Source organism: Neolamprologus multifasciatus, chromosome 19 (assembly GCF_963576455.1).
Source record: "Neolamprologus multifasciatus chromosome 19, fNeoMul1.2, whole genome shotgun sequence".
In the NCBI taxonomy this organism is placed as follows: domain Eukaryota; kingdom Metazoa; phylum Chordata; class Actinopteri; order Cichliformes; family Cichlidae; genus Neolamprologus; species Neolamprologus multifasciatus.
The window spans coordinates 27009626-27030557 of record NC_140457.1 but is presented as its reverse complement, the minus strand read 5'-3'; the positions used below and the strand labels follow the sequence as shown (position 1 = coordinate 27030557).

The 20932-nt window shown below is 41.0% G+C and overlaps 1 protein-coding gene across 3 annotated transcripts in view; it reads left to right on the top strand.

Moving 5' to 3' along the window:
- The first annotated feature begins 830 nt into the window (after positions 1–830).
- The window catches only part of hectd1 (HECT domain containing 1), a 41312-nt gene continuing 21210 nt past the window's right edge, over positions 831–20932 (top strand). For 2 of the 3 annotated variants that reach the window (XM_085144158.1, XM_085144157.1), the window contains exons 1-22: positions 831–1036; positions 6841–7000; positions 7542–7691; positions 7792–8026; positions 9454–9681; positions 10228–10509; positions 10602–10872; positions 11174–11250; positions 11399–11497; positions 11654–11768; positions 12072–12246; positions 12541–12679; positions 13719–13889; positions 13973–14195; positions 14278–14541; positions 14708–14919; positions 15016–15162; positions 15564–15658; positions 16392–16497; positions 16605–16739; positions 17121–17260; positions 19927–20139. In XM_085144158.1, coding sequence (XP_085000284.1) covers positions 7552–7691; positions 7792–8026; positions 9454–9681; positions 10228–10509; positions 10602–10872; positions 11174–11250; positions 11399–11497; positions 11654–11768; positions 12072–12246; positions 12541–12679; positions 13719–13889; positions 13973–14195; positions 14278–14541; positions 14708–14919; positions 15016–15162; positions 15564–15658; positions 16392–16497; positions 16605–16739; positions 17121–17260; positions 19927–20139 — 3467 coding nt within the window. In that variant the 5' untranslated portion in view covers positions 831–1036; positions 6841–7000; positions 7542–7551. The remainder of the gene's footprint in view (positions 1037–6840; positions 7001–7541; positions 7692–7791; positions 8027–9453; positions 9682–10227; positions 10510–10601; positions 10873–11173; positions 11251–11398; positions 11498–11653; positions 11769–12071; positions 12247–12540; positions 12680–13718; positions 13890–13972; positions 14196–14277; positions 14542–14707; positions 14920–15015; positions 15163–15563; positions 15659–16391; positions 16498–16604; positions 16740–17120; positions 17261–19926; positions 20140–20932) is intronic. The other variant, XM_085144159.1, reaches the window with a different exon arrangement.

Sequence of the window (20932 nt, the reverse complement as noted above, 5' to 3'; positions counted from 1 at the left end):
AGAACATGGTCCACTCAGACTCGCTGTCCCCACCCTCCCTCAGAATGCAATTGAAGTCTTGTCAGAGCTGGGAATTGAAGATCTGGAGGACTGGGGCCTCTGCCAGATGTCCCCAATGCTTGCTCAATATACGTTTGAGTATGCCATGTCTGGCCAGCATCTTCCCCCGCCACCTGATCCAATTCACCACCAGGTGGTGATCAGTTGACAGCGTAGAAGCTCTTTTTACTCAAGTGTCCAAGACATATGGCCACAGATCTGTTGCCATGTGAACTTATGAACAGCTCAAACATGGTGTCTGTCATGAACAAACTTTGGAAAATATAGGAAAATATATTGGCCCTTACAGCTAGAATACCTATGAATATTTATACTTACTTTTATATATTTACTTTTACTTTTCTATTTATACTTCTGCTTTACTTTTATATATTTATACTTCTGCATTACATCAACACCTTAGTTAAGTTGTAACTGCAAACCCTTCTTATGTGTATCTCTAGTAATCTAACTATACATGGCTGTTCATGCAGGGACAGTGGCAAACGGCCACTTGCACATGCTACTTCGTGGCTCTACATAAGTACAAATTAAACTTTAAGGGAGATGTGGGAGCTGTTTGGGGACATCTGTAAATTTAAATTCACGCCGTGCTAATATTCAGTGTGTTATATATTATTTTTTAAAATTATATTTATGTGAGAGCTCGTGATTTACAAGTCGTGATATATACATTTTTGTGAATAATTAAGAATATTAATGAAAAAATGAAGCGAGTAGCTTTTGAACATTGGCATTTCCGAGGCAGATAGTGACCTCTGAAGGCAGCGGGCTCAATCGCCTCAGCTCTCCATTTCAGTCCGGTCTGTTGTGTTTTGCGGGCCGCCGTCCACTCTGACCTCTTAAGACTCTTTGAGAAGAAATGGAAACACCTTGACGTAACTCCCGACACAAACGGCTCTATACCCTGTATTTGAACCCAGAAGAATTATTCATACACTTCTCGATCGTCTCTCTGTCGAAAAGAGCAAAAACGGTGAGTGAATCGTTCTGCTGGTGACCTGAAGAGCGAGGCCGTTGTCGCTTGAGTTTTGTGTCCGCTGTTTCATCGTGGCCTCTCGGCTCTCGTGGAACTCGAGTCCGGTGGTTTCCCTTTAGAAGTCCGAGGCCGCATGTATAGTTGGTTGACAAAGCAAGCATAAAATACAGATATAAATGATTTGAATAGTTAAAAAAACATTTTTGGACCAGACGCTTCAGTTGTTAGTAGGGAGAAAGCTTTTTTGTTGTTAAAGTCAGCTTGCTTTTGAAAGCTAACGTGGTGCTAAGGCTATCTAATCGGCTAACATTAGCCGGCTTTCCGGGTTTCGGTACATGAAATTACTTTTATATTGAGCGACAAACAATTGTATGACTTAATTGAAAGCAGCCGAGTCTGAGGTTGGGGGATTATGGAGATTTCTTTAAGTTTTATTTCGTTTTATCGGCCTGAAATCGGCCAATGCTTTACATTAGCAAATCTGGAAGTGAAGCTACTACTCGACTATAAAACTGTATGTACCCAACTGGACAGCTAACTCTAAGGCTTATCGCTTCCAATAACATAGCTGTTCTATATCTCTTAAGTTGGTTTGTGTGAATAGTTCGGCTCCGTATGGCTCGTCAAATAATAAAAATTGCGGTCACACGATTAGCTCTCTCGGATATGGCTGAACGTGTTTGTTTTCCATTAGTCATAACAAAGCTTTCTTTGCCCGACTTTTTAACATTGCGTAAATATAAAGTATAACAGTTTGAGTTCAACATGGGAACATTTAAATGTTGATTTGTGTTACTACATCAACATTTATTTTTATATTATTGTTTTGTTTTATTTACCTAATGGTCACTTCTCTTAACAGTTTGCTGTGTAACTGTTATGAGATGTGTAACTTTTATTATGTTGGTGTACTGTAACTGTTTCACCATATTGTGAGCGTGGCAGCTGTTCTGTAGGTTTCAATCATGTCAAGCGAACTTTGCCGAATTACTGAGTAATTAAATGTCCGTGTTTCAATTGCTGTCTTTCTGGTTTAAGAAATGCTTTATGGAGAGCTTACATTCTTTTAATCTTGTCTCAGGTATCCACTCCTTATTGGAAAAGTTATGTTTCGGCAAGTTGGTTTCAACAAAATCAGTACAGGCTATGCGAAAGTATTTTTTTTGTGATTACATAATTTAACAAAGTTTTACAGGTGTGTGTTCTCCAGTATGTGTTGGTGTTAAATTAGTTTTCTTTTTAGACTACCCACATTTCCCTAAGAAGCTTTTCCATTTGCCAGATCGCTGTAAGTACAATAAGAATTGGTTCTTTATACTTGCCTGGTTAAATGCTGCCATATTTACCTCTGAAGTTGGATGTCAGAACTGTGAGTGAGGTCACTTCCAAATTGATTGTTTCATTTGTAGTCAGATTTTCTCAGTTTCTAATAGAATTTTCAGCTGGAATGCCCCCTCAAGTCTGACTTGCGGTGCATTCCTGAATAAGTTGTAATTCCTGAGTTCTTCGTTGGAAATTGAATTTGGAATACCTATTCGAACACACAGCAACTGCCAAGTTAACAATCCATGGCAGTCCTTAACGTGTACAGTAGTAAAACTTTTCATATGTGCTACTAGTATTGTCTTTGTGACTCACTAATCCTGCAAATGTCTGTGTCCACGAATACTTTTTGGTCAGACAGAAGGAGGAGATGAGATTTCCCCCACCCGAAATGCACTCCCATACACGTTCTAGGATCCTGACTGGGTGTCACTAGAATTGAATGATGTAAGCAATTGTCCAATGTTGATTGGCTGACAGGTGGGCCAAAATGAAAAAGGGAGCAATAGTGGAGTTTACTGGGAACAGGGAAACTGTGAAAGAAACTTTGTGGATGAAAAATTAATGCATGAAAAGCACAGACAGTGGCTGCAGTGGACACATTTCATTTTTCATAACACTTGGTCTTGCTTGAGCTCTTTGAATGTTAGAAATTGGCTCTCATCTGGGACTGGCTGATGGCCGCTACCAACAACACAAGCAAGAGTGGCCTACAGACTGCTTGTAGCCCATATTTGTTTATTGCCATGATTTATTGGAAGTGATACTTAAGAACCAAACCAAATCCTGTGTTTCCTTGCTTTTTCCGGAGCATGGAGTGGAACATAGGAGCGTCCTGAGTCCCGAAATCAAAGTTTTGATGGTGGCTGATGTTGAGCAAGGCAGCAAATGCTACCAGGTCTTCCCATTTGTAACATTAATACAGTGTTAATTCAACAGGATAACAATAATTTGTGTCTAACAGTCTAACAACAACTAGACATAAATAGCAGCAGCCTACCTTACCAACTCTATTTGACCAGCAATGAAAATATGGTGTTAGCTCACCATAAGCACAGCACTAGGGCTGGGCGATATGGCCTAAAATTCATATCGCGATATAATTTGAAGCATGTGCGGTAACGATATATATCACGATATATTCTTTTTTTCTGTATAACGTATTTTCCACACTATAAGGCACACTTAAAATCATTTAATTTTCTCAAAAATCGAGTGTGCCTTATGTATGAATTCTGGTTGTGCTTACTGACCTCGAACCGATTTTGGCGTGCAGAAATCTGTTAAAAAATGTTTTAATACAACTTTGGTAAGCCGCACTGCTTGATGGATTGTCAGAGCATTACGGCTGCCGTAGTGAGGAGCTTCGCGGAGTAATCTGGGTCCAAAACTCTGTCCGTTTCAGGTCCCAAAGTCAAACGGACACTAAGAATTAAAAACGATCTAAATTCTTTCATCTTTAATGAAATCATCAGCATTGCTGCTTTATCGGGTGTAACAATTTAGTTTAACATCCATGCATCCATGAAAACTAAATTTATTAAATTTAACGGAGTTAGAAGTTAACAGGAAGTTAGCTCGCTAGTTTACACCTAAACATTTCATACCATGTTCTGACAGAGATTTTTGAAACTTATTAAAACGTACAGCTCTGCTACCACTTCCAACATAAATGAAGACAGAAAACTAAACAGCAGTGGCGTTTGCAGGGTTACTGAATTTGGACTACCTGGTATATAATGTTGTGCTACGTGATTGCTAGCGACACAGCTATGTTAGCATAACATTAGCACCGTGAAGCTGGAGGATGAACGCCAACTTTTTTCCATTCGATAAAAGTTAACGTGAGGGATTCTGGTGGTTAGGGACAAATGCAATCGCATAGCAGGATGCTATACACGGGCCAAACTTCAGTCAGGAGAACAACTGAGATTATTCATCCACAATACGAGGTTAGTTATTAATATACTGCAACAACATGGGAATAGAGCAGCTGCGAGAGAATTCAGCATTAATGAATCAATGTTACGGAAGTGGAGGAAGCACAGTTTTTGGCTTTCCCCATATTTCAAAAGTGCTTCATCTCTTTGCTATGACTGTCGCCCGGCATAATTTGCAGATGATAATGGTTTTAGCTGCTGCAATGCTTTCGACCAAAACAGGCGCAGCTTGACGGCATCATCAACATGCGCTATTGTGATAGAGCGATATAGTCAAAATCTCTATCGTTGGCCAAATTTATATAGTTTCTATCGTATATCGTTTATATCGCCCACCGCTACACAGCACCACCTCATACAAACTAAAATATTTTTTTTCCAACTGTATAAGACAATTGTTTTATTATTTAAGCAGTATTGCGTATTTTCCTGGGTATCAGTTATCTAGTTGGAAATGTACTATTATGACAAAACTAGCAGGCTCATTTGTGACTTTGAGGCAAGGCATTCGGAAAGCATGCTGTTTAAATGATGTGAGGATTTCGCCTACTTGATTCACCACGCCACATTGGCAGTCTGTCAACAGGTACGGACTGCCAATGTCTACCTGTTGTCATATGGAGGCATTGGCAAAAATATGTGGTTCAATGAATCTGTTGGCTAATTTTGCTTGTAGTGTTGTTGGTTCTTTGCTATTCTCTGTGGTTTGCTAAAGTTACAACCTATATAGCCCTTTTCCTTTAATACGTACTCGGGTTGGATTGAGATGGCTTGGCACAACTTGACACATTTTTTAGGGTTTTCCAATAGGGTGATAGTACCTGGTACCAGGTACATTTTTAGTACCTACTCGACTAGGGTTTCAAGTGATCCCAAAAATATGACGTGCCACCTATTGGCTAGTCGGTCGCATTACTCGATGAGTCACAAGAGCTTTGTCAGCTGTTGCCACACATGCAGTTGATATCAATTGATCAATTCTTACAGGGTGACAGTAGCTGAGCTGTATCCCTCCATGCTGCAGGAAAACTTTGTGAGAGAACTGGAGGTGCAGAGGGAGAGTGGGGGCAGGGCTTTAAGAGTGTTGTGATAGTAGCGTCTGGAAACGCTGACTTTACTGAAGTTATTGTGTTATGGCACATGCCATCGCCAGATCTTCTATATTATAAATTCGAACTATATCTTAAAGCTTTGATATACTAATGGCTGACCTAAAGTCTTGGTTGTTATATATAGTGGATTTCACTATCTAATGTTTTGAACAGTAACCAATGCTTTTAGACTAAAAAGTGGTTTCTATGAGGCATCCTTCCAATTCTCAGCTACACTCAAAGAGCCTAGACAGACTCCACAGGGTAAGCTTTGGTCATGAACAGGAAGAATGAGAAAGTGTTTTCTATCACACTGTGTAATTCCCAACTTCTGTCTGGACTTGGACAATAGAAACACTATCAGGGGTTAAAAGGTGTTAGAGGGAGGGCCAGCCAAATTATGTCTTGCTGTGGTTGCCCCATGGTGGTGGTGGGGGTTGAGAAGAGGTCAGGATGCACAGGATGCCAGTTGTGATGATTAATCTGTGGATAAGAGGATCTGCATCAGCACAGCCTGTTTATATCCAGACAGTCAAACAAGCAAGCAGACTTCAAATTAGCCACTAATCAACTTAGGGTGCAACCAACAGACTCTCAGCAGGGACTGCTGCATGGTAATGCTTCTGAACAGAGCCTCTGGTTTGAAGACGTATTTAACAATAAAAAATTCTAACTTGGTATTGAGTTTTGCATTGTCACAGTAAACTTAATGTTTATAGGCTGCTGCTTTCAGTCAGTGGCTGGTAGGAGTATAGCTGCAACAATAGTCAAGATTTCAAAGCCTTAATATAAGTGCTTTGGCAGCTGCCATTTGTATTTTTTTTCTTTTTTTGGGAGCCACAAGTGACCGCGAATGAAAGGGTGGAGTGCCAAGTTTATCAAGCTACATCCAGAAACCTATATGGATACAGTGTACGGATACAAGTAGCTGCTGGTGGGTACTAAATAACAGACTAATGAAACTGAAAAGTTTCACTCACCAAAACAGAAGTACAAATGTGGATGGTCTGTACCTCAAAGGTGGCCTTAATATCAGTCAGTCAGTTCCATTTAAAGGCACCAACATCACAAATGCTTTTGAGAGGTCCAGTAAATCAAAGCAGCCACAACTGTTATCCAGATGGATGAGTTGTAAAAACATTTAACCTCCCACTTTAGTTATAAAATAGTAAATATATAAATGGATGAAAATATGTGTTGTTGTATTTTTTGGGGGTGGGGGTTAATGCTGTAACATGGGACTGACATGGGAGTTGGTGTGGCTGGACCCCAATTTTTGTCCATTAGATGAACTGCAGTTTTTCTTTTTTTTGCCACCTTTACTTTAGCATTGGTTTTCGGCCCTTCTGTTTTTCTAAATGTGGATCAGATAATCATTTTAGTGTGTTTCATGTACAGACAGATGAATGTCAATTGAGCCTTTCTCCTCTGTTCTTTCTGTTTGCAGGTAGAGAGACTTCATGTCCCAGAAATCCCTGTGAACGTCAGCACTTCCTCTTAAGTGTGTTCCCTTTCCCATTCTCTCTCTCTGGTTGGTTGGATGAGTCCCAGACAGCGACACAACTGAGTGGGTGTTGAGCCAGACCGGGTAGCCAACGGGAAGCTAGGTGAGGCTTTCATTTTGTTTGTTGGTTATTTGTTTTTAAATTATAATAATTTATTTTACTTCCAGCACACTGATTGCACACAAAGTCCACATAACAGACACCAAAAAACTGATGTAGCTTCAGATCGTATTTCACTTAGTGACATCATTGTCAAGTAAGGAAAGCGTTGAAAAATGCTGTTACAAATGAATGGCAAATTGATACAAACCCCCAAAGGTGATATACCTGGCAAGTAAGTTTTTTGTTACCCCCCTATTGGTACAAATTAAAACATGATCAGGATCATATAGCTTGGGTAAATTACAGCGAGCTGGCCAACAAAATCACATTTAATAGGAAGTGCTAACACTTTTAATTATATCTAACAATAAATAAACCATCCAAATCAGATTTGTTTAAGCATTAGTACAGTAATAGCTTACACGGGGGCTACTTAAATGTAGCTAAATTATGCATCTTTCATCTCTGCTTTGATTGCTTGCACATAAATGACAGCTGTGAGTGACAGTAATAAGATTTCTGTATATTTCTGTTGCTTTAGGCTAGCCATCATGGCCGATGTGGACCCAGACACCCTGCTGGAGTGGCTGCAGATGGGTCAGGGTGATGAGCGTGACATGCAACTCATTGCTCTGGAACAACTCTGCATGCTACTGCTCATGTCAGATAACGTCGACCGCTGCTTTGAGACGTAAGTTTGTGTATTTGTCTCACAAGCATTCAGTTGGTGGTCATGATTTCAGAATTCAGCACTCTCTCTTCCTCACTGTCATCCCTCTTTTATCTGCCAGATGTCCTCCTCGGACATTCCTTCCAGCGCTCTGTAAGATCTTCTTGGATGAGAGTGCTCCAGATAACGTGCTGGAGGTTACAGCCCGAGCAATAACCTACTACCTGGACGTGTCGGCAGAATGTACCCGCAGGATTGTGGGAGTGGATGGGGCCATCAAAGCGCTGTGTAATCGACTGGTGGTAGTGGAGTTGAACAACAGGACCAGCAGAGACCTGGCTGAGCAGTGTGTCAAGGTAGGAGACAACTGACTATAAAAGAGAGGCCCATTTCATTTGTCTGATCTGTTTCTTGTCTTATGGTGGTTGTTGACAGCTTTTAAACATAAGCCAAAAGCCTCAGTCCAGCTTGCTTTGCTGGGCTTTCAAATAAATCCTCAAAATTGGAACGTACTTCCTTATATAAGAGGAAGTCTTGTGATCTGACATGACATCTGTCACACATTGAAAGTCCATATGTGAAGGAAAGTTGTATACATAGTTGCTCATGTAATATAGTAATGTATTAACATTTGGAACAATCATTGAAGTCAGTTAATTTCTCAGAAAAAGTGGACTCTGTAACTGACCAGATCACACCTCCTCACTTCACCACTAAAATCTTGTATCACGACATGAATCGACTGAAAGTATATGTTCTGTTATAGTTCTAACACACTACCCTGGCTCATCAGAACAAGGGTAATATCAGTCGTATGCAGCTGATCCCACTGCTGTACAGGAGAACCAGACATGATGCACAGCATGTGCTGTTACATATGTCTTGATTAAAGTTGATTATTGCTGTTGCAGCAGTTGATGAAATAGTTACAACCTTTAATCTATTGAACTAAATTACAGTTTCATGTTTTCCTACTGGGCTGACTGTCAACACGCTCTTCAGTGTCTCCAGCTGTTTCCTGCACACAATTGTCACAGATTTTCTCAAAGCATTGGGCTGTGTGACACGCATGTGATTTTTACACTTTAAGCGGTATGATAGTGGAGCAGGTAAAATTTGTGGAAAATAATAATACTAATACAAAAAAGACAAATACTTGAGTGTTTAAAACCTCAGAGGGGTTTAGTTTCTTTTTTTTTTTTCTTTTTCCTCAATGGAGTCTAATCAGAGAGGAGGGCATCTCCCTGATCTGTTGCTGTGTTATTGTCCTGAACAGAAAGCTAACACATGAGATGAACTTTTGATCAGCTCAGGCTGCTTCTCTGTTTGGGTGGGGTTCTTTGGGGTTTGGAGACAGAGCTATGCCATAGACATGAGATCACAACAATCTGCTGCCAGATGTTTATTAATTATTTTCCCAAACAGTGGTGTTTATTCAGGCCTTACTTTGTCACCAGTCTGATGTGTTAGATCAGACTTGTGCTAGAGGCCCAGAGGGGTTCTTTATCCACTAGATTTTCTGTTTTTCTGTCATTTGATCCTGTTATTTTCAATTTTTCAAATTCTTTTTTTTGATCTTCTGAGAAAACGTAGAAATATCAATTAGTGAGGATGATGGGAGATCAGTCTCTATGTTGAGTGCTTTAAATAAATCATTGACTCACCCAAAAATGTTATCCAATGGCATAGTTTGGAGAAGTCTGTGATTCAGGTACACCAAGATTTGGAGTTACATATTCCTTCTAGAGATTAAGTTTGAACATATGTTTTCGTGTTTCTCCAGGTGCTGGAGTTGATCTGTACCAGAGAGTCTGGCGCAGTGTTTGAGGCAGGCGGGCTGAACTGTGTGCTGAGTTTCATCCGAGACAGTGGGCACCTTGTTCATAAAGACACTCTGCACTCAGCCATGGCTGTTGTGTCCCGCCTTTGCAGCAAAATGGAGCCCCAGGACTCTTCGCTGGAGACCTGTGTGGAGTCTCTGTCTAGCCTCCTCAAACACGAAGACCACCAGGTAAATATAGAACAGGGGTTGCATCCAGTTAATGCATTTTTCTGATTACAAATACATGGTATGAAAGAGACTTTGAAATAATTGCTGCCCTCCCTTCTTATTTGTGTTATTTGCCACTTTTCCTAAACTGAGGGTGGTCATAAAAGGGGTGGAGCTAAAACTGCTTCTTTCTACTATATGAAGGGGGTGCACCAAGTATTGAGATAACTGAAGTTTCAGAGTTTGGATTGTCTCTTTCTCTATGAATAGATATTACAATGAAAGATTAGGTTTTTGTTCTCTCCTAATGCTGTAACAACTCCTAGCTTCAACACAGAAACTATAGCTTTGTGCCTGTGAGAAAAATGATTTAAAGAAAGAAGCAGTGGGACTTTTAGAACTAATTAAATTATAATGTTTTGTTTAAAAGGTACCGTGTTGGAACATTAATAACTCGAATTTCCTTTTAGAAGCTCATTAAAGAGGGAAAATTGTGAAAAGCATTGCTAGATCTTTAACCTTGTTCAGGCTGAATATGCTATAACTCAAAACTCTCCTCTCCTGCAGGTGTCAGACGGTGCTTTGCGCTGCTTTGCCTCACTGGCTGACCGGTTCACACGTCGTGGTGTAGACCCTGCCCCTTTAGCCAAACATGGCTTGACAGAGGAGCTGCTGTCCCGCATGGCGGCTGCTGGAGGCACAGTGTCAGGCCCCGCCTCTTCCTGCAAGCCAGGCCGGCCTTCAGCAGGTGCAGGCCCCTCGGCTTCTGACTCGAAATTGAGCAACCAGGTGTCTACCATTGTCAGCCTGCTGTCAACACTCTGCAGGGGGTCTCCGCTAGTGACACATGTAGGTCAAAACACCTTGAATGAAGACGTATTTATTACTTTATTAAGTAAGAAGTCTGATCAACATTAAATGTTCTCTTTCTGGGTGTCCAGGACTTGTTGCGTTCAGCACTGCCCGATTCGATGGAGTCAGCACTGGGAGGAGATGAGCGCTGTGTACTGGACACCATGCGGCTGGTTGACCTCCTGCTGGTGCTCCTGTTTGAGGGGCGAAAAGCGCTGCCAAAGTCCACAGCAGGGTCGACGGGCAGGATCCCAGGGCTGCGACGTCTGGACAGTTCTGGGGAGAGATCACACCGACAGCTCATCGACTGTATCCGTAGCAAGGACACAGATGCTCTCATCGATGCCATTGACACTGGAGGTGATGATGCAAACTAATAAATATTACAGAAGCCATGAGTCTGAGTGTTGATAGTTTGGAAAAATTTCATCACACTTCCTTTTAACTTTGTAATCATATCAGCTAGACTGTTATATATTTGCATATGTATTACAAAAAAAATAATAGAACTTGGTTTTAAAGTTGGCTCCAAAAGTATAGGCTTTAAACGTATTGACAGGCTAAACTTCAGTGAAATTAGGTAGAAAACGGGTGGTGCTTTGCTGAAGGTTTTTTGTGTGTGTGTGTGCGTTATGGGTAATAATGGAATGTTGTTTTGTAGCATTTGAGGTGAACTTTATGGATGATGTCGGACAGACGCTGCTCAACTGGGCTTCAGCTTTCGGCACGCAAGAAATGGTAACGATAAAACTTGCCATTTAATCTGGACTAAATTAACTGAAGAACATCTAACTGACAATGATATTAGTTTTTCAGTTTAATACTATTACAAATTGTTATCCGTGTATTATTTAATTTCAGTTTCACCAACTGTCTATTGTTCTAGGTTGAGTTTCTTTGTGAGAGAGGAGCAGATGTCAATAGAGGTCAGAGGTCATCGTCCCTGCACTATGCTGCCTGTTTTGGACGCCCGCAAGTAGCCAAGGTAACACATGAAAGCTCCTAAGGATGAAATGCACGTTTAGTCCTGCAGTAGTCCAGTTTTCTGAAACTTTTTTTTTTCTGGAGTAATGTGTTTTGCTGACTGATTTTTTTTTTTTTTTTTTTTTTGCATTGCTTCCTTTGTAATGTGTGTGTGCAGACTCTCCTGCGTCATGGGGCCAACCCTGACCTGAGGGATGAGGATGGAAAAACACCTCTGGACAAGGCTAGGGAGAGGGGACACAGTGAAGTTGTAGCTATACTGCAGTCTCCTGGTAAGTAAACCAGGACTATGCAAGACCACTACTGCTATTGTTGGTTCAGCTGCTATATCATTTCATTGTAACGTGCCTTTTCTGTCTCTGACTTGTGTTAATTTTGCACTTTTGCCTTTCTTATGCCAAAAAGTGAAGTTTCCTTGCAATGTCTACAAAAAAACTGAAATTAACCCAATTAACCAGGCCCTTTGCACCTACAGTAGATGTGCTTTATGCTTACCTGCACTTGGTTTTGCTGTGAGTGAGAGTGATGCACAAATGTCTATCGGTCTCAAAAGGCAAACCATCTGTGTGTTTCAGGAGACTGGATGTGTCCAGTGAACAAGAGTGATGACAAGAAGAAGAAAGATCTTAACAAAGAGGAGGAGGAGGGCAGTGAACCCAAAGGAGACCCAGAAATGGCTCCTATCTACCTAAAGAGACTTCTGCCTGTTTTTGCACAAACATTTCAGCATACCATGCTGCCTTCTATTAGGTAAATGACAGTGTCTAAGCACTCTGCAGCAGCCATTCATTCACCTTAATTTACTATTGTTTACTGGGCTACATCAGATAAACTGTAAATATTGTCGAATTTACATGAGTTAATCAAATCATATTACATTGTGTTCTTTCTGTTCTGAATCAAACTTCACTACTATGTCCAGTGCAAATCTTAATTAAAGGAGCAGAAGTGGACATAAAAGGAACTGCTGTCTATAATTAAAACCAGGCTGGGAGTTCTCACTAGAAAAATGAAATTGCATGTTTCTATTTTGATGGTTTTCAGGAAAGCTAGTCTGGCTTTGATCAGGAAAATGGTTCACTATAGCAGCGAAGTGCTGCTGAAGGAGGTGTGTGACAGCGAGGCGGGACATAACTTGCCCACGGTGCTGGTGGAGATCACAGCTACTGTCCTCGATCAAGAGGTACAAACACTCAAATACACAGACACAGACATGCTTTTGGGTCTTATTTGTCAAACCTTCCAAAACCCAGAATCTTAGCAGGACATACCTAGTTAGAATAGATCTAATTTTAGCCCAACAGAGAATGAACACTAGCTTAAGCAGATGCTTAATATGCCATTAATTAATTACAGTTATTAAAACGCTGCCGTGTATATACTACAAAGGCCCAAAGGTGATGATCACATTGACTTACATGGTTTTGGTTTTGGGTGCTTGAGTGCCACACAGCACAGTGGTCCAGTGGTGAGCATTTCTCCTTCAGCTGATTAAGGCTGTGTGAATTTTCTCAACGAAGCTGGGCTACCTCCCACAGTTAATTACATGTTATGTTAACTAACTCTAAGTTTTAAATCCTTTTTTTTTTTTCCGGCTACACCATAGATCTGGAGGTTATTTTTTTCCATCACAGTTCTTCAAGTCCGCTATCTTATCCTGCATTTCAATGTTCTGTTTCAGCAGTGTATGTTTCATTTACAAGGAGCTTGCAAAGAAGCTCCTTTGACTACGATGACCTGGATGACTGAGAACCTTCACAGACATATTTCATTTACAAGTAGTCTGATTCCAAATCTGTTGTCCATGTTTGTGTTTTTGAACAGGGAAAGGTTTTCCTTTGTAGTTTTTGTAAATTTAATTAAATTAAATTTTTTGTAATAAGTAAATTCACTAATGTGGCATCCCAGATATTGTTCAAAGTCTCTCAACTCTTTATAAAGTAGTGTCACATTTCTGAGCAGTGTGTTATGGTTAACGCAGCTTCTTCCCCACTCTAGACAGCCTGAGGAAAAAAGAGATGCAAAGATGTGCAACACAGGGATGATAAAGACTAAGGAACCACTTTAGTGTTTTGAAAAAAACACAACATTTTTCACCATGATGTCGTACTGTTATGTGACAGTCTAAGCATGCCTACACACTACATGCATTTTTTTTTCTTCTTTTAAGGAGGGATGTGATAACAACATGTTTTCTTGCTTTCTCTCTCCCCCTGTGTCAGGACGATGACGACGGTCACCTTCTGGCTTTGCAGATCATAAGGGATCTGGTGGATAAGGGTGGAGATGTTTTCCTTGACCAGCTGGCTCGACTAGGCGTCATCAACAAAGTGTCGACTTTGGCTGGACCAGCATCTGATGATGAGAACGAGGATGAAGCAAAACCTGAGAAGGTATACACTGAGGGGACGATGAGATGAAGCTTAAGATTTAGTCTTCAGTATGTGTATATCATATACATACATTTTTCTCGCAGGAGGAAGAGGTGCAGGAGGATGCTAGAGAGATCCAGCAGGGGAAGCCATACCACTGGAGGGACTGGTCCATCATCAGAGGCAGGGACTGTCTCTACATCTGGTCTGACGCTGCTGCCCTTGAGCTCTCCAATGGCTCCAATGGCTGGTTCAGGTTCATCCTGGATGGGAAACTAGCCACCATGTACTCCAGTGGAAGTCCAGAAGGGGGATCGGACAGCTCCGGTATGAGTTAACATGCTTATAATGCACTTGCATAGCTGTCATTTTGTTCTGCTGACAATGGTCCATCTCTTTTGGGCTGCAGAGTCTCGCAGCGAGTTCTTGGAGAAGCTACAGCGGGCACGGAGTCAGGTGAAGCCAGTAACAGCCAGTCAGCCCATCTTGTCCAGTGTTGGCCCCACCAAGCTGACCGTAGGGAACTGGTCTCTGACCTGCCTGAAGGATGGAGAGATTGCTATCCACAACTCAGATGGGCAGCAGGCCACCATCCTGAAGGAAGACCTGCCTGGCTTTGTCTTTGAGTCTAACAGAGGAACCAAGCACTCTTTCACAGCAGAAACATCCTTGGGTGAGTCTCATTGTCTAATAAGCAAAATGTATACAGGTAAGCTATCAAACAAAGGAAAATATTCTTCCAGTTGAAATTTACTAAACAGTACAAACGTGTTCAGCAGCATTGTTAAATGTCTCATTTTCGTGTGTGTCTTTGTGTGTGTGCGCATGTGCCTGAGTAGGCTCAGAGTTTGTGACTGGTTGGACGGGGAAGCGAGGCAGGAAGTTAAAGTCAAAACTGGAGAAGACAAAGCAGAAGGTGAAAAGTATGGCAAGAGAGCTATATGATGATCACTTCAAAGCTGTAGAAAGCATGCCCAGAGGAGTGGTGGTTACTCTCCGGAACATTTCAACACAGCTGGAGTCTGCTTGGGAGCTGCACACCAACAGACAGGTACACAAGTACACATTAGTAGACAGACTCTCATTGGATTGCAGTAATAAACAGTAATGTAAATGCTTACATGCTTATCACTTATATTGTTAACAGTGTATTGAAGGGGAGAACACATGGAGGGACCTGATGAAAACCGCTCTGGAAAACCTGATTGTAGTTTTGAAGGATGAAAACACGATTTCTCCGTATGAGATGTGTAGCAGTGGCTTGGTCCAGGCTCTGTTTACAGTCCTTAACAATGTGAGCTAATTCTAAATCTCTCATTCATCTGATTATTTATTCTTTATTGAAATATTCTAAGGTACTGGTTTTCAAATAAAGGCCTTAATTAGGAGATATATATATATATGAATTTATGCTAGTTCTAGAGGTGAAGGGGGACCACCCTTGTAGTAGAAAGTTGTACCTAATAAAGTGACATAGTGTAAACAGCAGTAAGTGTATATTGATAATGGCTGTGTTGGACAAAGGCTGTGTTTTTCTTGAAGAGCTCTGTATAGCTGGCATTGAAACTTGAAAGCCTTAACAATCTGTACCTTCTACTAATAGTTCATTAGAATCTAGTGTACATCATATATTCATCTCTTACATAGCACTGTCCTTAAAGATGAAAATTTGACATGCCTTATGCTTCTGTGTAGAGTGTGGAACTGGACCTGAAACATGATTGTAAGCCTTTAATGGAAAGAATCAATGTCTTTAAGGCGGCTTTCAGCGAGAATGAAGATGATGAAAGGTAATGTCATGCTCATATTCTGAATTCGATAAATGAAAACAAAGCACTCTTATGCATAATGATTTATAGGACAGTATACTTGTTTTGTTCAAAGAGAGACAAGGAAAAGAAAGATGGGGATAAATGAGGACATTTCTACATGAAGTAGACCCAAAAAATTTGATTTAAAGAGAAAAGATATACAGAGAATGACAAAGGGCAGACAAAGTTAGTCAGAATGACAACTACAAAAGTGATAGCTTAGTCACACTAGAGTACAAATAGGATGGCAACCTCCTTCGGACTAGGACAAAGTATGTGGTTGCCTGGTGATCACGAGAACAATTGCAAGTAGTTGAGGTAACCAGCTGGTTGCCCAGAGGTTGAGGGTGTTGACTGCTCAATCACTTCTGATTGTAAGGCAATCACAAGGTTTACTAAACGCATAAACGCAGACAGTCAGAGTTGGTCTGCACTGAACAGTCTAAATGTGTACATTTTTCAAAGCAAAAATGACAAATGCAGTGAAATCCCAAGTTCATTACACACAGTTGCTGTAATTTTGTTTGCGCTGTAGTGTCCAGCCTAGTTTGACTGAAATATAAAATCATTATGAAGAACTGAAGGATCCTTTAGTCTCCTTAGTTATCACTTGGATTCTACTCGGTCACATAGCACTGTCGAAGATGTTTAAACTGCCTATGTTTTGTTTGAACTGATTAAAGTTGATAAATGATTCTGTGTGTGTGTTTAGCCGACCAGCTGTTGCCTTAATCCGTAAACTGATAGCTGTCCTGGAGTCAATAGAACGCCTACCTCTGCACCTGTATGACACTCCGGGATCCTCATACAACCTGCAGGTGAGTCAACGTGTGTTCAAGGTCCTGGTGTGTTATTTGGAGAAGCTCTCAGTAATGTTGCTTGCCATAATCACAGCGTGTGATTAAAATATGTTTCTGTGCTTTAGATTCTTACACGGAGATTGCGGTTCCGGCTGGAGCGAGCGCCGGGAGAGACGGCCCTGATCGACCGGACAGGTCGTATGTTGAAGATGGAACCACTTGCAACTGTGGAGTCTCTGGAGCAGTACCTGCTGAAGATGGTGAGGAGACACTAAAAATGCATTCAACCAAAATACACCTAGGTCTGGAAATACTTGGACAGTGGGGTGGGGGGGTGGGGGGGGAATCACAACTTTGGTACTCTAAGTCAAGTTTATTTATGGCCGTTCACAGACAGCATGCCCAAGTCTGACTTTCGTTAAATCTTTTTTTCATAAGAAAAATGATTTTTTTTCTTATGAAAAAAATCTTTTTCATATTTTTTTTTCTTTCTTATGAAAAAGAACCAAAGCATGAAAAAGAACCCCCAACCCCTTTGGAAACCAATGTGTTTTGATCTTACTTTTTTTTTAATGTTGTGTATCAACCTGATTCCAGATGATTTTTGACTTCCCTTCCTCTTTGGCCTTTTCTTCCTCTAGGTGGCAAAGCAGTGGTACGACTTCGAGCGCTCATCCTTTGTCTTTGTGCGGAAGCTGAGGGAAGGGCAGACCTTCACTTTCAGGCACCAACACGATTTTGATGAAAATGGTATCATCTATTGGGTCGGAACAAACGCCAAGTAAGAGCAACTTCAGCTAGCTATAAATTTAACATGAGGCTTACTGGTCGCTGATTTGCATAAATGATTTGCATCTTGCACTGCAGGTATAAATTTAATGTTATCAAATTTGTGGTTATATCATGTTAAACTAGTGTTCCTCTTACATTTTATTCAGCATACACCTTTTAGGATGAATTTAGCAGATTTTAAAATGGTTTATGTTACTGTCTTGATAGCTTGCTCAATCATCCAGATAAAGAAATCCTAGAAAGTTGATTCTGTTCATCTAGACCTAGCTTTTTCAGTATGAGAAACGTTTCGTCACTCTAAGACTACATGCACACTAGCCCGGATAAATTTGAAAACGGCATTTTCGTCTGAAAACGCTCCACGTCCACACTAGCGGTTTCAGAGAGTTGTGCGTTCACATTGAAACGGCCGAAAATGCTTATGTTCCAGTACTGCGCATGCGTGAAGCACAAGAAGATTTGACCTACCTCATTTCTGTCTGCCGTTTATTTACTTTCCGGCTCGTTGAAACGTTGCGGCAAAAGGTCGAGAAAAAGCACAGAGTTTTTTAAATGGACTAACAATGAGGTGGAGTTGTTGCTGCGAGTAACACAAAAGTACAAAGTTGCCAAAGCGAGTGAGAATTAAATAATTTAAAGAAAAGCTATCTGGAGCATGTATAAACTAATATTAAATCTTTAATAGGGCTGTCAAAATTTGAGCAAACAAAACAACTGCTGTATAATGTCCTCTGCTATCTTTGTTTAATTGGTCACATGACTGCATCACATGACTAAAATGCATCATTGTTTTAGAAAGTCTGCCTTTTCGAGTGTCCACACTGCAACGAGACAGCTCTGTTTTGAAATGTATGCATCTTCGAGAGCGTTTTCAAAACGCTGCGTTTTTCCTTGGGGAAAACGTCAGTGTGGACGGGGGGCCAAAACGGAAAGAAAATGATGGGTTTTCAAACAAAAACGCATTAGTGTGGACGTAGCCTAAGTGACTTCTTCAGTCTCCGCTGACTGCAGGTTCCCCCACACTTATAGGGCTTTGGAGTTGATGTCACGCCGCAGTGCATTGTGGGATCGGGGCGCCATGCCAGAAGGCCACAAATCAAAACAAACACACTGTGTTGGAAGCAGGACTGTCAGAACCATGCTTAAAATCAGCACAAAAGACAAAGGGCTGTATCGCGACCGATTACACCAAGAGACGGTACTTGGAAAAAATAGCGTGCATCGGTAATGTGGACCCGTATGAAATAAGGCAGTGGAGTGGAAACCCAGACAGCCTACCGCCGTTGTCCTATTCTGATATTTTCGTGTACCTTGTCCGTGGAGTCAGCGCATAGCCGCATACACGGCGAATAAATAAATTATAAATTCCTGCACATAACATTGACTTCTCCTCAGCAGCTGCCCCCCAAATTGCTCTAGATGAACGATTCACGATTGATGCCAGCTGTGCGTTGCCATGTAAATAGTTTGCATTTCACGTGTACCTGCACATGTACTTGCTAAGTACATGTGAACAGGTCTTGAATAAAAAATAAATAAAATAAACATACTTTTCATTTCTGTTTTATTGAAACCACTTTACAGAAAGTACAATTATTTACAATGAACTGTACATGCAACACAGCAGTTTTATGAATATTCAACAAGAGCAAGTTTCATCTGGCCCTGGTTTGACAACCACACTGGGGCACATATTCACCAAAACACAGCACACCTTAACATTCCTATCAAGCAGTGTCGTGTCTTCACCCTCACATAATATGAGTAACTCCTGTCCACAGCCTCCGTGACATGGTGATTTTGTTGTTGGTCTTCTGTCAGATCTTCATCTATTACTTCTGCACTGGGCACACCTTCATACTCTGCAGCTGCATAATGAAAGCATGTAAAATAAAATTAGTGCATACACATAAGGTAAATGTACACCAGTATTCCAGGTGCGTGATTCATCTGAAGGTTATGTGCAGATTAGCGTACAATGAGCGCAATTTTGTATGTTTTTGGGGTGGGGGTTACCTCCAATGAGTGCTCTTTTTCGCTTTCGTTGCACTCGCCTTGCGTGCCGGTCCGAGTCTCACCGCTTCAATCCAAGCCTGACGTCTTCGTTTAGTAAAATCGGATAAATGAGATCCCTCCCGTTGCCTCCAGGAGGGGAAACGATGAAAAGAGAGCCCATTTCCAGCTGCTTGCCTTCCCTATCGTGTGATCTAACGTTGCAACCAACAACACAGTACGTACAAATCATAGCTGACGCTTCCGTGTGCTCCGTTTGGCCTACTGTCATGGCGGGAGGGGGCGCTCCAAAGCCCTATAGACGGTACATTTGCATAATGACTGAAACTAGCACCACTGACTAACAGTGGGCCATCAGGTCAGACTGAAGGAAGTCACTTGGATGAGTAATGAAATGTTTCTCCCAATGAAAACTATATGTCCAGATAAACAGAATCAAGTTTCTAGGGTTTGTGATCATTTTTCTGTATACTTGCAATCAATGTAAAATACTATATTTCACACTTTTCTGTTCAGTCCTTCAGTTCTTTTAAAAAGTAATGCAACGTTTTAGATGTTTACATTTAGAGCTATGGGAGCTTTAGTGGAGTTTTGTTTTGTTTTTGTTTTCTTTCTCAGTAAACCAATATTTGTTTTCTTCAGGACTGCCTACGAGTGGGTAAACCCCGCAGCTTATGGCCTAGTGGTGGTGACCTCTTCAGAGGGCCGGAATCTCCCCTACGGGAGACTGGAAGACATTCTCAGTCGGGATAGCTCTGCTCTGAATTGCCACACGAATGACGACAAGAATGCCTGGTTTGCTATCGACCTCGGCCTGTGGGTCATTCCCTCAGCATACACTCTGAGGCATGCCAGGTAATAAGATGGGCGCATCATATGATGTAACACATATATCTAGATGGTAATATAGAATCTGAAATATCATGAAGGTGTTATTTACTCTCCAGATCTAACTTTGGTTTATCTAGGAATGTTGGGTGTTGGCAACGTCTGATTGCCTCTAACTGGCGTAAATTATCCTAAGCTAATCAGTTTAGATGCAAGATATTCAGTTAGGTGTTTACTTGTGTCTGGCACCAGATTACAAGTGTAAAAACTGAGCCAAATCTTGAGCTGCACAAGGCGGCTAAAAACGTAATCCAGGCTAAAAAAAAACAACAAATGGCTGGGTAAATTGTAGTTTTGGTCACTGCCATTAATGCACAAGTAGATCTGAATGTAATTACAGTTGTGTACTCTAAGAGATTACATTTTCTTTTATCTTTTCTTATGCCTTGATGGCAGTTTCAGCATTACTCTTTCAGGCATTCACTAGTATCAGTGCAACATTAAAATCTATAAACTAGGTCCAGAAAAATGACTTGAATTCATTTAAAATTGTCTGAGGCAAAGTTAAACACTGACCTTCTGTTTGAGCAATCTAAAAAAAATGTTTAAAAAAAATCAGTGCAGAGTCCTCTGTGAAATACACAGAAGATCTACACATAGTTCAAAGGTTATTCATGATGGTGCCATATATGTGCAAGTTATCCATGCCAAAATCACCCCGTGTATAGTATATATTTGTTTTGGAGTAACATGTGTGTCATCCAGATAAAGCCATTTTTAGAAAAAAAAAGGCCCTGCTAATTTCAGCAAGTTATTGCCA